At 46.9% G+C, this 15,392-nt stretch overlaps 1 protein-coding gene across 10 annotated transcripts in view; it reads right to left on the bottom strand.

Moving 5' to 3' along the window:
• eag (ether a go-go) overlaps positions 1–15,392 on the bottom strand; it is a 40,726-nt gene that overhangs the window by 18,055 nt on the left and 7,279 nt on the right. For 5 of the 10 annotated variants that reach the window (XM_033382866.1, XM_033382861.1, XM_033382857.1 and 2 more), the window contains exons 2-4: positions 5,464–5,590; positions 1,201–1,313; positions 546–596 (exon numbers count right to left, since the gene is read on the bottom strand). In XM_033382866.1, coding sequence (XP_033238757.1) covers positions 546–596; positions 1,201–1,313; positions 5,464–5,590 — 291 coding nt within the window. The remainder of the gene's footprint in view (positions 1–545; positions 597–1,200; positions 1,314–5,463; positions 5,591–15,392) is intronic. The other 5 variants (XM_033382862.1, XM_033382858.1, XM_033382865.1 and 2 more) reach the window with 3 other exon arrangements.

Genomic DNA, 15,392 nt, shown 5'->3' on the forward strand with positions numbered 1-15,392 from the left:
TCCTATCCGTAGGAATCCCAGAGCATTCTCCCTCCAGAGACACCTGTCAGCGATATTCAATTTGTTCTATTTCCCGCAGCTTCCGCCTATTGCTTGTGCGGCTGAGTTTTGCTATTGTCGGGCCAGCCACAGCCCCAGCCTCAGCCTCAGCCCTGACTTGGCCCGAATCCAATATATATGTCCATAGGACTGGCAGGCAGGCACAAAGCAAATATTTTGCTTAGATCTGCTGCTGCCGCTCGATTGAAAACTCATTTTAGTTCCGAATCGAGTTCAATTTCAATTGAGACTTGATTTGGTGCGGCGGCAGCACTTGGTCTGGTCCATCTGTGGCTGTTGTTTCTCCATCTGTTGATGCTCCAGTGGCTGCACTTGATTTATGCATAGTTAATGCTCCGTTCTATTCACCCACTGAGCCCCCCTCCCCGTATGCAACATGCAACAGGAAGCCCGAATACGAATGCGAACGCTCGTATAGGTGCGGGCGGATTGCCAAGGATTGCCAAGGACTGCCAAGGATTGCCATAAGCTTGATGAAGGTTTACCTTGTGTTTGCGCCTTGCCAAATTGGGAGAGGGCGCAGCCACACTGCACATCTGAAAATTGATACTCGAAGGCGTTATTTCATTAGTTGGCCAATTCCAGGCCGCTCTCTGGCAATACGAGGTGGGGGGCCTACACTTGATTCCACTTGATTTGGCTGGGCGGTCGGCTACAGGATTACAGGTGGGCGGGGTCACGGTCGGGGCTTGGGGTTGGGGGCTGGGGGATGGGGGTCTTCTCGGGTTGATTGATGGCCCACACTCAGACCCAATTTGTTGGCATTAGAGCGGTGTGGGGTGGGGTTGGTGCGGCACACGAATTAAATTACGGGGGGTGGGATGCGGTGGGAGCCCGGACACGAATGAATTATGAATGGTCCCGACCCGGAGACGAAGTCTACGAACTGCAGCCATTTACAACGAGCTAAAATCCAAATAATGTATGGCCCAACCAGTAGGGGGGGGGAGACTTTGATTTGGGTTCAACTTGGGACTGCCTGGGACTACCTTCTACCATCAGGAGATCCGACACAAGTCATTAAGCATACGCACAAATCGAATGGTAGCCGGACTAGATTTACGGCTGGATTCTGGGATGCTGGGATGCTGGGTGGCTGGGATTCTGGGGCTAGAGGTGCTTCGGTGTACCGGTACTCACTGTTTTTCTTGTAGAGCAATATTTCGAATTGATCCTGCTGCTGGTTCTCCAGCGTGTACTCCAGCCGTCCCACCGTCTCCTTGTCTGTCAGCTCGCCGTACATGAAGCCGCATCTGGATGGGAGTTTCGGGGGTGTGGGAGCAAAAACAGGGACAGAAAGAGAGAGAGAGAGAGAGAGAGAGATGGAAAGAAAAAACGAGGTATTATTCTTGGTTAGCTTTAAGCCCGATGCATGCCACATAGGGAAAAAAAACACACACAGATTTCTCAGATACATGCACATGCAAAAATAAAAATCCAAAAACTGAAAACAGAAAACATTCAGAGAAACTCAGAACAAACCAGAATGGATAAAAGAAGCTGGATGGTGGTACATCTCCATTTCAGAGCATGTAAAATATCGAAAATATATTCCCCCATTTAGTCGGCCATCTCTGAAAGTGAAAGTGCTGCTAGGAAGTACGGATACGATTACGAATTTTCTTTATATATGTTAGAGTGAAATGTCAATTGGACGGACAGCAACATCTTTGGTATTCATAATATTAGAATGTCCGAAAGAAACATCTTCTAGAAAGCTGGCAATGCCAGGAATCCACAATACAATGAAATGACTAATACATTTGGCCTCCCGAGAGAGAGTGAGAGAGAGAGAGAGTCCTCAATGCAGAATTCATTTCGAGGCAAAGGCAAAGGCCAAACTATAGGCCGAACTGTAGGTGTCCTGGCCGACCGCTGGTGTTCGTTTTGGGATAATTTCCCATGAAAAGTAAATATTTAATGCTCAATGTTTTCGGCAGAAGTTTGGGGCGAAACTTTTGCTTCTTTTCATGTTGATTGCTTGGGAAAGTTGGCAACATGCTTGGAATTCCGATACTGCCATCATCCCTCCGATGGCATCATCATCGTCCACATCCCCCTCCACGTGATCTGATGAATGAGGGGGAACAGTTGCAGTCGAAAAAAGCGTTGCATACTTCGGGGAACTCGCTCGAATCGCATGACGCCATGACGTCAGCAGAAACGACAACGAAACGAATCGGTAATGAAACAAAAACGGAACAACGCTGAAACGGGGAACAACACAGAGCGCGTGGAACAGTTAATTTCTATTCTTTGTGTTTGTGTGTGTGTGTGTGTGTGTGTGTGTGCCTTGACAAAAGTTCAACAAACTATGTTCGAGCGAATCGGCGACGACGCCGTCACGGGCAGCGCCCGACTCATTTCCGCTCAGCTCGAAAACTATTTTTTATCCCAGTGCAGAGTTTGTCTGTATGTGTGTGGATGTGGGTGCATGTGGGTGTGTGCTTAAGCCCAGACAAAAAAACATAAAATTGGGTTACAAAAGCAAACATTTCTAGCCTGGGTCCCCCCGGTACATGGATATGTGAAAAGCAGACGCGTGCATTTGCAGTGGAAGCTCCACAGCGGCAGATATCTCACTGGATCGAAATAAAGCTGTGCATGCTAAATACTGTATCCCATAAGACGGCTCCCCCAGGAGGAGCAACATGGCATTTTTTCCCACAAATAATTCATGGTTTTACATCTTACTACATTTGGATGATCTGCTGCACTGCATATGTGTACGAGGCATTATTAGACCTCTGTCTGGAGGTGACCCTTCAAGAGCGTATGATACACTTGTTCACCTGTTTCTAAGGAACAGAAAAAAGGATTTCCGATCCGATCAGATCCCACTAAGTGTATTATTCTTCTCGACCGAGACATCAGTTTGGTTCTAAGTAAACTTTTCGCTCTCAAACAGCTTACACAAAATACATTTTGTTTGAGGATATCCGATACTATAAGAAAAGTTAAAATTTGGCAACTGGTTTTCAATTTCGGATGAGCGCGAAGGTTGTATTAGAGAGTCTATTGGAGTACAGCTCTCTTGGGCAGCTAGGACCCCTGGCACAAGTACACATGTCTCTCAAGGCTATCTCTCAGTCTTTTGTAGGGCTGATATCTGCCCCATAGAGAGAGCTTTCACTGTGCAGAGGGGATTACCGCCCAGTGGAGGTGGAGGTGGTGGTGGAGTGCTTCCAAGTTGCATTGAAAGAGAACGCAGTTCGGGAAACATCAAAGGAATCAGTGAACGATTACTTAGACGCTTATACTATATCTATTCCTTCCTTCTCATTCTCTCTCTCTCTCTCTCTCTCTGTCTTTTTATCTTCTGCTTAAGTTTAGTTTTCGTTGGTCAGCGTTGGTTTTCGTTTGAGTTTCGTTTTCTTTTTGCTTATTTTTCGCTCATCTTTTTCTTTTTTCTCACACTCGACCACAGAGCAGTGCAGAGCAACAGCAGAAACAACAAAAAAACTAGGTCAAAGGAGCACACACTGGCACTTAAAGAGAAAGAGGGACAGAGAGAGAGAGGGGGTGAGGGGGTGAGGGGGTGAGGGAGAGGTGTATGCATATCTCTAGCTAAACGGTAGATTGGCATTAAAAAGTTTATGGTTTTTTCGGGGCCAAGCAACTGGGGAATCACCCGCTGATGCTGCAAGTATGATAGAGAGTGTGGTGTGAGGTGGGGCACCCCCCAGGTGAGGTGGGGTGGGTTGAGGGCACTTTACTCCACTCTCTTTGTGTGTGTTTGCCCGAGTCGCTGTGGCAATTTTGTTGGCCTGCAAATTACAAACAATTCTCGAGAGATTCACGGCATCCACGGGCCTATGGACGGGGGGGCTGCCTCTTGTTGATTTATGAGGGCCCTGTTTGAGGTCAGAGCGTGGCGGGGAAAGTTCTTCGCAAATTAAAGCAAACAAATGCAGTTAACACTTGTGAATGTGTCTGTCTCTCCGCAGTACCCATCCCCAGTCTGCATGGTACTCCTGCATTTGTGTGTGGAACCGGACCGGAAGGCAATTTGAAAAGCAGTCGGGAATGGGAATGGGAATGGGACTGGGGAATGAAAAAAAATATATATATATACAAGACCCAAACTTCCTATGAGAGGGCTAAAACCTTTAACTAGGCTGCTAGGATACTCGCACCCACACTCGGGGGGCACCCACACTCGGGGGGGCAGCCACACTCGGGGGGCAGCGAGTCGTCGAAGCTGCAGCTGCCTTAATTGTTGCACACTGCCAATTCGCGAGATGCGATAGTAAATGGAGTACAATGAAAGAGCTGTCCATTTGCATTAAGCAGCAGAGTGCATTAAGGTTCGAGAATGGTTTTTTAATGGTCGCCGTCGATGGCTGAAAATGGCTGCGAATAAAAGGTAAATTAATTAAAGGCAAAAGGAACAACAATAAATGAACTCCAGTCTTCGCATTCATTGTTCGCCAGAAACAGCTGGGTATAAGCCGTTAAGCAGATGAACACGGCCAGAGATGGATGGGGCTCTGCTCTAATGGGATCCGGGGGCAGGGCATAGGGCAGGTGCGTAAGAATGCTGTTAATGACAGGATAGACGGTGTAGATGTGGATGTGGATGTGGTTGGCAGTGGGAGCTGGTGGGAGCTGGTGGGGGGTGCGAGAGGCGACGCGTCGCAGCAGAAATCTCTTACAATCTCTGGCAATCCTCTTAGCTGGCAGCTGCACATCCCCTACCCCCATCCGTCTCCTTCCACTCTTTCCGGAATCTGACTCTGACTTTCTGTCCTTCTGCCCGTTTCCCCACTTTCTGTAGGATTATGCAGCTTACAGTTTGAGCAGCACTGCTAGAAAGCTAATATTTGTACATGAAGGCTTATAGCGATAAAGGCAAAACAAAAGGGAAATACAAGGAGAAAAACAGAACGATAGAGGTAGTATGTGTAAAGCGAAAGAAAATAATTGGGTAAATTAAAGGCTTCGGACTTGAAACCCCTGCAGATCGATGGTGCTCAGACGATCATGGCGGTTCCGTCTTATATATGTATGTACATGGCTAAAGATTTGTATTTGCCAGGATGATCGACAGATGGTCTATCAGACAGATGGCAAACATGCGGCTGCATATACGAAGATATAGAAATAAGAATAGTGCATTTCTCAGCTAAGTAGATAGATTTCTTTGACTCTTTCATGCGTGCATTAAGTGACAATAATAACCAATAATATCTCAATTAAAACATTGAACAAATGAACCATTTTCATACATACGCGTATATATGTAATAGATAAGGGGTAACACCCATAAGACCATTAAAAACAGTAATAAGATGAGAGAAAAGTGATGTAAACAGCAACGAGAACAAACAGCGGGTAGAAACAGCGAGAAACAACAACGAGAACAGAGCGAGTTCGGAGTGAGAATAAATCGGCAATACGTACACATACCTGCACGACTTCTGCATGACCTCGGCCCGGTTGTAGCCGCTGATCTTGCAGAAGGACTCATTGCAGTAGACGATCGGAAAATCGACGATTTGTGCGTTGGCCAAAAGAAACGAGCTATCCGCTAGAAGAGAAATAAAGGTTTATCATATTATGCGAGTGTATACGAAATAAGTTATCATGGCTTATACTTCATGGTTTATTAATCATAGTTCTGTATGCTAATATCAGCTAACTCTTATAGTCTCTGAGAACTGAGCGTCAAAATAAATCGAGGGAGAGATGGACAGACGGACAGACTATTGATGCTGATCAAGAATAGATATACTTTATCCACACGAATGCCCCAACGTTCCCACCATTTGATTCCAAAGACTTGGTTCCCTTTGTAGTACATGAGTACAAGTTCTTATGTTGTTTACCTGTAACCAGCATTTAGTATGGGATACATGTCTATGGTGGAAGAAACCTATTGATAAATGCAGTCCGCAAAGCGAGAATTGTATTTGTACCCCACCTTTCGTACGAGTACTCGTCCTCGTCCTCGTACTCGTACTCTTACTCGTCGACGTACTCGTCGTCGTACTCGTCCTCGTATGTAGCTTGCAATAACAATGTGGCTGCTGTCAGTCGGCATGTAAGTTATTTAGTTGGATACCCATATCCCATCCATGGAGGTTTATCAGAGTACTCGTAGTTTGCCCGTAATTGGAACATTTCAAATGTTGTCATTCATAATAAATATCGTTTTATTGACTGCACCCGCCCCATGCCCGATGTCCCATGCCCCACACATCGAACGAATGGCACTCAATTGCTCAGTCATTCAGTCTGCTTCTCAGTCGGTTAGTGAGTCAGTCAGTCAGTCGACTAATGGTGGTTTTTATTACTGAACGTACCCGTTCAACGTTGTAAGGTTGTAAGCAGGTAACATGTGCAAACCACGCGCTGGCATCGCACGGCATGGACATGGACACGGACACGGACACGGACATGGCATCGACCTGAAGCGGACTCTCTTTCCCTGTCCTTGTATACACCCCCCGTTCTCCCCATTCATTTATGGCTTGTTGTTTCACTACATCACTTTTTTGTTCTTCATATTTATTAGTATTTAAATTCGTGTTCGTACGAATATCTGTGCCGTCTCTTCGACGACTTTGTTTCCCCATGGAACTATGATTTCTTTGTTTTTTGTTTCTTTGATATTCATATCCGTTTCCTCCTTTGATAGGGTTGAAATTCAGGACTTTGGGTTCCCCTCTCTATCCATTTCGCTAAATGATCAACAGGTTCCAAGCTGGCTCCATATTGAGCTTCCTTCCTCAAAGTGTCACCAAAGAGTCATCAGATTTAAGATATATTGTGTGTATGGCTAATGTTTTGAATGCTATTTTTAGCTGTGTCCCCAGCTATATTTGAGTTTGGTTTCTGTTCGTGCAGGACCATGCAATGTGCTATAATTCGATAAGCGGCAGAACAGAGTAAAAATCAGTTGATGTTACTTTTTATTGACATTGTAGAGGGAGGCGCGACTGAGGAGGCGTTGAGAGGGACGGTAGGCGCTGAGTATGCAAATGGGGCATGGGCATGAAGCCATTGCATGGCCAGAGTTGCGTGTTGCAGGTGCCAGACACGGGCGAGAGAGTGGGAGTGGCAGTGGGAGTAGGAGCTGCAGCAGGAGCACACTAACCCACATTGACATGGACATGGCCAAGCCAATGAATATGTATAAAAATATGCACATGCAATGGCTCGGTGGCTGCTGTTGGGAAATGGAAATGCATATTTATGTGACGCACACACATGGACACATCTGCTGTTCTATGACAGCAACAAGGACATCACCAACAACAACAACAGCTTTTGCTACTTTGCAGTGTCAACATTTGCCCCTCGACGGAGTGGGCAGCAGGTGGCTTTGCCGGCAATCTCGTTACGCTCTGAAAGGTGATGGAGAGCCACCAGGCCAAAGAGGAGAGCGGCGAGAGGCTCTCAACTAGTTTATACGTGGAGAAATATTGTAAATACCAACGAGTGGGAAGTTTGCGGCAGGGGCCGCGGCTCTACTCGTATGCCTGGATCTGCCTTTATGTGAGTTTATGATTTATGAAATTGTTTTTCTGAATTGGCAGTTGATGAAGCCATGTTCGGTGGCTCGTTTGTCTGCTTTAAAATATTTGATGTACAAATAAAGAATGGTTCTGTATCCTCTCCATGTGTTGAAATCAATTTTGAATATTTGCTTTGCTCAGCTAGAAGTATCTATGCGATACATATGTATCTGGTAAGTATTTTTGTGTGGCTGCAAGTTGATTTAGCAGATTCCATCAGATTTCGCCACCTGATTGTTCTCTATGTTATTCCATTTCGTATTCAATGGTACGTTCAATGGCTGTATTTAGAGACAGAACGGCAGCTAGCAGATGAGACAGAAGTGCACTGGAAACTGGGAGAAGAGATGCCTGGGGGCCAGCCCCAAGCAGTGTGGATGTGATATGAGTGATATCACGACTTGCTATTATGTTGCTCTGGCAACGCATAAACCCCTCAGTCCAGCCGCCGACGCGTCGGCATTGTGTGCGTGTTTGATTTTGCCATTATGTCAACGTCACAGCGTTTTACTGGGGAATGCGGTGTGGGCGGTGTGGGTGTGGGTGGGGTGTGGGACGTGGCTAAATATGCCAACTTGGCAGGCAATGCGTCTGTGTGTCTCTCGCCTAGTCTCTGCGGCTACAGCACTTAATGGCATTCAAAGCTGGCGCACAAAGTTTTGCAATTTGCCGGGCCGCGATTTCTTTCCAAGCCGCACATTCTTATAGGCCAACCGCAGCCCGTAATGTCCCCAAAGTGGAGAAACGGTAACCGGATTATGGAGCAACGAGAGTGGAATCTGTTCCGGTGTCAGCGGCAGGCGAAGAGGAAATCCAATTGAAAGCCACCTCCACAGCGGATGAGATGGCAGTAACGATACTCGAATGCAAGCGAATAATGTACTTCGCTTGAGTGGCGCTTACTTAGCATACCTAACAAATCTATCGTATTATTTATACAAAACATCCTTTAGAGCTTCAATATGTCCATAGCTCAGGGAAATCAAACATCAATATATTCCTGTGTAAACATATATCATATATGTGTGTGGATGATTGACGGCCACACCGCCAGCGAGCATTCCCGTGGCCGGAATACCGATGGATGTCCGACAGCAGCACTTGCCACTCCCCCACACTGCCCCACCGCCCTGATTGCCTGATTGCCCAATCATTTATGAGCTCTCGATTATGGATGATGTATTATAAATGTCAACGTTGACACTTACGAGCGTCCCTCACAACGCGGGGCAAGGGACGGCAAAGGAAAGCTAGATTTTAATTAATGATTTTTTGGTTTGGCTTGGGGGTTTGATTTGATTTGAAAACCGAGCCCCAGCTGCGAGCAGACAAAAGCCAAAATGCAAAAGGCAAGCCAGAGACAATCAGGATCGAGTATCGAGCACTCATTTCCTTTGCTGAAATATTAATAGGTCGAAAACAAAATAAGGACTTGGAATCTGGGTTCTGGGTTCTCGGCTCTCGGTTCTGGGGGCGTCTGGGGTCTGTGCGCGGCAGGCGGTCCCCCATGTTCCTCGATGATTGATGGCGCAGCACCGCTGAATGGTGGCCTTTCTCCTGGGCACCCCCCCTCCTTCCTCCATTGCCAATTAGCCGTGCAACATTTACAGTTGTAAGCTGACCAAAAAAATGGAAAAGTTACTGTTTTTGTTCTTCTGTCGTTGATTGATTTGGATGTGTGCGGTAGACCGCAGCAGCCCGAGAAGAGTCCACCTAAGTGGATTTGCTGGAGGCCTTGGCCTGGGTGCGGAGACGGGAAGGGGAACGGGAACGGGGAAGGGGAAGGGGACCTCCTCCGAAGGATAGAACAAAACTAGTCCATTAACTAAATACACCATGAAGCAACCACCACTCTCCCACAATGGCACTGCCCCCCTGGCACTGGCACTGGCACTGGCACTGGCACCCTCACACACACACACACACAGGGCCCGGGACCCACTTATACACATGCAAATGTGGTTGCAATTTTTGCAAAACTTTCATTTCCGCCTGGCCGCCGCACAGTGGTGGAAGGGCTTTCAACCTTGGACCTTGGACTAAATGGATCTCGAACCGTCTTGAAACACCTGCAAATAATTCTCTAAAAACGAGTCATGGTACCACTTGCAGGTAATTGGATTTTAAAGCCATTTAGCTGATAGAAAAAACCATTAGAGCTCTGAAAGTGAGCAATTGTTAGCTTTTGTGATCAAATTTGACCAGATCTCTGCTCCAAAATCTATGAACTCAAGCTCTAAAAGCCCCGAATTCGGTACCCCATATTGCTGTATTCCCCTCTCTTTGGGGTCTCTTACACACTCCTAACACAGCGTAGGAGGCTATCGTATTCGCAAGAGAGAGAAAAGAGAAGGAGAGAGATTTCGTCACAGGTGGAACCACTGTGCACGGCCTCTCCTGCTCGGTTACTTTTGCCTTCCCCTCAATCTCCCTAATCTCTGCTCTGTCTCTCTCTCTCTCTTTCGCACTCTCAGTCTCTGTCTCTGTCGCTCTCGCCCTGTGTCTTTATCTCCGGCTATTTTTTCCATTATTGTTTTGTGGTTTTTGCATTTGCCATTTTCGTTGTCGTTTTTGTCGTTGCTTTTGTTCGGAGTTTGTCCCACACATACACACACACACACATACACACACACACAGACACTGGCACACACTCGAAAGGGGGCTTTTTATGACATTAGTGTGAATGGCGACCGTTATACGGTTGAGGCGACACAACGGTCCTTGCAATTATCCCTTATGCACACCTAATGTTCCCGGCCCAGCCCCCTCCCTGCCCCCCCCCCCCCCCCCCCCCCCCCCTCCCCTTCCAGCCCTGCTCTTTGGGGCTGCTATTAGGCCACAGATTGCCAGATGGCCAATGTCATTTTGCTGCGCTCTGGCCACCCCCTTAATCCTTTCTCTTTCAACCATTCGCCCCCCCGCCCAACGACAGCCATCAGACAGCCGCCCTTTTAGGAACAGTCGAGTGCATAAATTCTATTGTCCGAAAAGTGAAAAAGAGGCGCGGCCCTGTCAGCATTGCGATTTAATTACATTAGCGCCAGATGGAAAATGGAAAATGCACGGAGACAAAGAGAGACCGGGGCAGAGACAGAGACAAAGGGGGAGGGGAAAAGGGTGGCATGGAGAGCAGTAGGGGACAAACCGCGTTGATTAGGCAGCCCTGTTAGTGCTGCTACGACTCCTTGGGGCATGCTTTAAAAGAATTGCAACAAAGTTTCATACAAATCATCCTATTTTCGCATCCCTCAGTCTCGCTCCATGGCCAACCCTCCCACCACTCCCTCTCCCGCCCTAGCTGCCACTTGTCGCATAATGGCATTTATAATATACCTCATGGAGCCCTCCCCGTGCGTCTCCCTGTCTCGCTCTGTGTGCGCCACTTGGTGTTTGTTATTAAATTTGCATAATTAAGTGTGAAGCAGCGATCCAACCACTGAACCACTCAACCACACGCCGTACAGCACCACAGAGAACCAGAGAGATAGAGACGGAAAGAGAGAGAGAGAGAGAGAGAGAGACGTATATGTTTCTGTTTTTGCGGAACGAATATATGTATATTGTTATATATAACTATACTTCTGGCAAAGGTTTGCCTCTGGATCTGTGCCAATGAACAAGCCAATCAATGGTTCTGCTGGTGTCTGCATTTCAGGGATTCATGAGCGCATGACAATGGTGACACCTTCTACCCAAAGCACCCATCAGCACTTTCGGATGAGCGGCTCATACTCAAACCACACCAAAGTGAGAGAGAGAGAGGGCGGGAACGGTTTAAGCCTTCAATTGAGCCCAGGATCAGTGGCACATTAAGGCTAAATTATATCCCCAGATCCCTCGATATGCGCCATGCCATTTCCGTTGCCTGTGCCGTTCCGTTCCGTTCCATTTCCATTTCCTCCCTCACACCTGTTTTGATTGCTTTCCATGTTCTGCGATTGCTTTGTGGACATTTGACTTCAAGGTCAATGGTGTGTTCGTGCCAAGTCCGCTGCCCCCTGTCCCCACCACCTCCGCTGACACCACAGACGGTTGATTTAATTTTGCCCGCTGGGCATGCCGCGCGGTCCGATTCAGTCATTCCAATATTATTCTGCTTAAAAATGTTTCCAGCATTTTGTAGACTTTCATTTCCACATACCCTGACTTTATCTGTATCTGTATCTGTGCATGTATATGTATCGCTATGTGTGAGAGTTGGTCAACCCACAAACACACAAACACACACACTTGAAGAGCTGTTGGCGCCATTGGTTTGCCACGCTCCGCCTCGCCTTGCGAGGACTCGCTTTTGCTGATGCCACATTAAAGTTTTGGTCGTCGACATCGTCATTTCCTCTCCCAACTCTCTCTTCCGTTCTCTCTGTGTCTCTGCGTGTGTGTGTGGAGGGGGGGAGAAAAAATTGCGAAAAAGTTGATTGCGTAAACTTTTGGTCCCCGCCCAGCAACAAAGTCGGTCGGCCCCAAAACTGCTGCCAACTTTTCTTTTGGCTCGCCAAGTGCAAGATCGAGTTTTAGTTTAAAATATACACATACACACAAATACACATGTACATATGTGTGTGTTTGTGTTTTTGTGTGTGCTTCTCTCTCTGTTGTCGCCTCTCTTTTGCATTTTGAACGCGTTGCGTGCTGCGAGTGGCCCCAAAAAGCGTGCTACACTTTTTATTGCTCAAAAAAAAAGCAAATTAGCCACACAGCGACTAGTGGGGTGGCAAAAGAGAGAACACATAGAGACAGAAAGAAAGCGAACGCTGCTTAGCACGCGATTGAATCGAGCCAACAATGGATGCTCCCAAAGCTTTCTTTGCAATCTATTTCTCCGATTACTCGCAGAAAGTGTTGGCCCAGCCACAGCTTTTCAGTTAGCTTCATCAAAAACCAACCATGTTCGCGGATTCTAATATCTTGCCAAAATCTTGAATAATCTCAGTCGAGGATGCATTAACATTCACCCTTTTAAGGATATCCACGGATGTTTAGAACTCTAGTTTTCTAGTCACAAGTCCATCTATCTCGGCTACTTATCCATCAAACAACATATCTTTCTGATGGTATATCGATGTATGAATCCTATATGAATCTATGCTTCTGAAATGGACAAATCATCCATCTCTCTATATCTACATATCTCATTTACAATCTATCTTTTATGATGCGATTTATCTTTGTTTGTTTCTTGTTATTAATCCTCCTTTCCATCGCTATTTTTATCTACTTATATATCTATCCATTTATCGCTTTACCGTCTTTAACTCATTCATTTTTCCCACCATTTATCTACGACTTATCCCATTCATAAGTCTCCATATCTATCTTTGTATCTAAATTGCTCTTAAAATTAGACAAAGGAAAAACATATGAGAAGATTTGTTGGAATACTCAGAGAGGATGAAGAGATAAGACCAGATATTTTCAGATAAGCCAACATCATTTTAAAACATGTTTGCAGATGTTTGCCCCGCAGATGGGAGCTGTAGGTCGACAACATTCGGTAACCAAAGGTCGCTCTTATGCTGGTCTATCCCCCACCTGGCCAGAGGCAGACCCACAGACACAGATACAGATACAGATACAGTTACAGATACATACATTGTGCAGTGGGAGCACTGCGAACAAAGGAGAAACTACGAGTACAACAACTTAATCCAATTTGACTGGGGCCAACAGCGAAACTTGGACTTGGACCCAGCCCTGCCGTGCTCAGCCCTGCCCTGGCCTGCGCTTTACCCATTCCCCAATCGCTGACCATTCTTAAATGGCCTTTTACTTAATGCTAAGTGTCGTTTGACTGGTGCCACTAGTCTCTGTCTCCGTCTCTGTCTATGTCTCTGCCCAGTGCTTCTTGGACCGTCTCCGCCCTCTCTTGCCTGTAGCTTCAGGCTGTGGCCTAATTAAAACGCTTTGGCTCTGTTCACATGTTGATAATATTGCGAAATATGTGTATGGCATATCCGAGAGTAAAGATGACACAAAAATGAAGGAATGGCCTGAGAAAATCATGGAGGAAAATCATGTATTACGCAAGTTTTGAGCTGGAGGGGCTGCTGGCTGATGGCTGGTGGCTGGCACAGGTGCCACAATTGGGTCTACAATTATCGCCAGCTGGTCGGGATGGTCAGGCGGCGTCCAGTGGCATTGAAACCCCTCGAGTTGAGCATTGATTTCTATGGAATTTCCATCGCAAAGGTCAGAGCTGCACGCGAGCCCCAAAAAGTATTCAAGAAGTAGCTCAGAGCTAGAAGAAGAGGCAGAGGGAGAACCAGAAGGAGGACCAAGAGGTGGCCAGGAATCAGAGGAGGCGTAGAATAGGCCACAGAGCAAAGGGCCTCGACCTGTGAGTACCCATTGAATAGAGCCCGAGAGCCCATTGCTTCAACATGGCGTATGATTAATGCGCGAAATTTACTCGCACTTTACATGGGAGCCACACAATAGCCGAATGTGCGTTTAGTTTATGAGAGCGGACCAATAAGGAGAGTTTCCAAAGAACGAGAAATGTACGAGAACATTACATCTCTATCTTAAATTTATTGCACGATTGAGGAACATTGCTGAGGTGCTACATATATCTGCCTGTTGTATTCAATCCTGTATACTCTCCTCTCTGTCCTTTGGTATCCTAGCACTTCACTCCTTTTTGTGGGGCGTTGATTGGCGGCTTGATTGTTATGATTACACTTGGCCTGGGGCTGGAGGGGCCATTGCGACAACATGGCGTATGATTAATGCGCGAAATATACTCGCACTTTACCTGGGAACCACACAATAGCCGAATGACACGAAATCTCCGCCTCCGCCTCCCTCCCACAACAACATTGTTTGCTTTTCATATTTATTTTAGTTTTCCCGCCTCCCCCTTTGTTTCTTTTTCCCTTCTCCTCCACTATTTTTGCTTTGATTTAATGCCGCACGCCAAAGTCAGAGTCCGAATCCGAGTCCGAGTCCGAGTACAGGTTCGTGTTCGTGTTCGTGTTCGTGTCGGTGTCAACAGGCCACACAGTCCAGGTCGATTCGAGTGGAGCCGCCTCCAGCAGGTCAGGGCAGATTATTCTTATGACTGCCATTGCCTTTCCTTTGCTTTCGCTTTCGCTTTGCATTGGATAATTCTGAGGGTGCCAAGCCACTTTGACCTTCTCGCTGTCCGTCCCCGAAAAGTGGCCGCCGACCAGCGGCAAGCGGCAAGCGGCGATAAGGCACCCAACCTTAAGGCGGAGAGGCCGCAGAGGCCGGTGAGTAATGGGGTGCATTCGCGCATTTCCGGCCACAAAAAAAACGGGTCAAAGACGCAACAACAGCCAGAGCCAGAGCTTGACGAGCAGAAAGGAAAACCGGCCTCGATTATACTCTTCTCCTCCCTTAAACGCGATCGCTAAGGGGTGTTAGCACGGCCTAGCGAAGAGCTTCTTTATCGGGAAACGCCTCTGGAACTGCGAAGAGGAACTCCTGCTCAACGGAGAGACCTCTGGCCCTTTGAATTTCGTGCATTCTGTTATGCAGCACTCGCTGCACTCGTAATACCCCTTGCAAGGGTATCCAAAACTGGAGCAGCAACAAACAGCAACCCAGCAACCAGAAACCGAGCAAACAATGAGAAATGTTAAGTGTCGCAGAACTGAGTACGCAAGCAGAGCAGAGCAAACGCAGAGAAACAAAGAGAAGGCAAAGGCAAGGAAAGCAAAATCAAGAGCAAAAGCAAAAGCAAAAGGTAGAGGCAAAGGCAAAGGCAAAAGCGGCAAAAGGTAACAAATGGGAACAGAGCCAGATAACGAGGAGGGGGGACAGTGCCAAAATCAATAAATTTAATGGCAA

The sequence above is a fragment of the Drosophila pseudoobscura genome, chromosome X, assembly GCF_009870125.1.
Source record: "Drosophila pseudoobscura strain MV-25-SWS-2005 chromosome X, UCI_Dpse_MV25, whole genome shotgun sequence".
In the NCBI taxonomy this organism is placed as follows: domain Eukaryota; kingdom Metazoa; phylum Arthropoda; class Insecta; order Diptera; family Drosophilidae; genus Drosophila; species Drosophila pseudoobscura.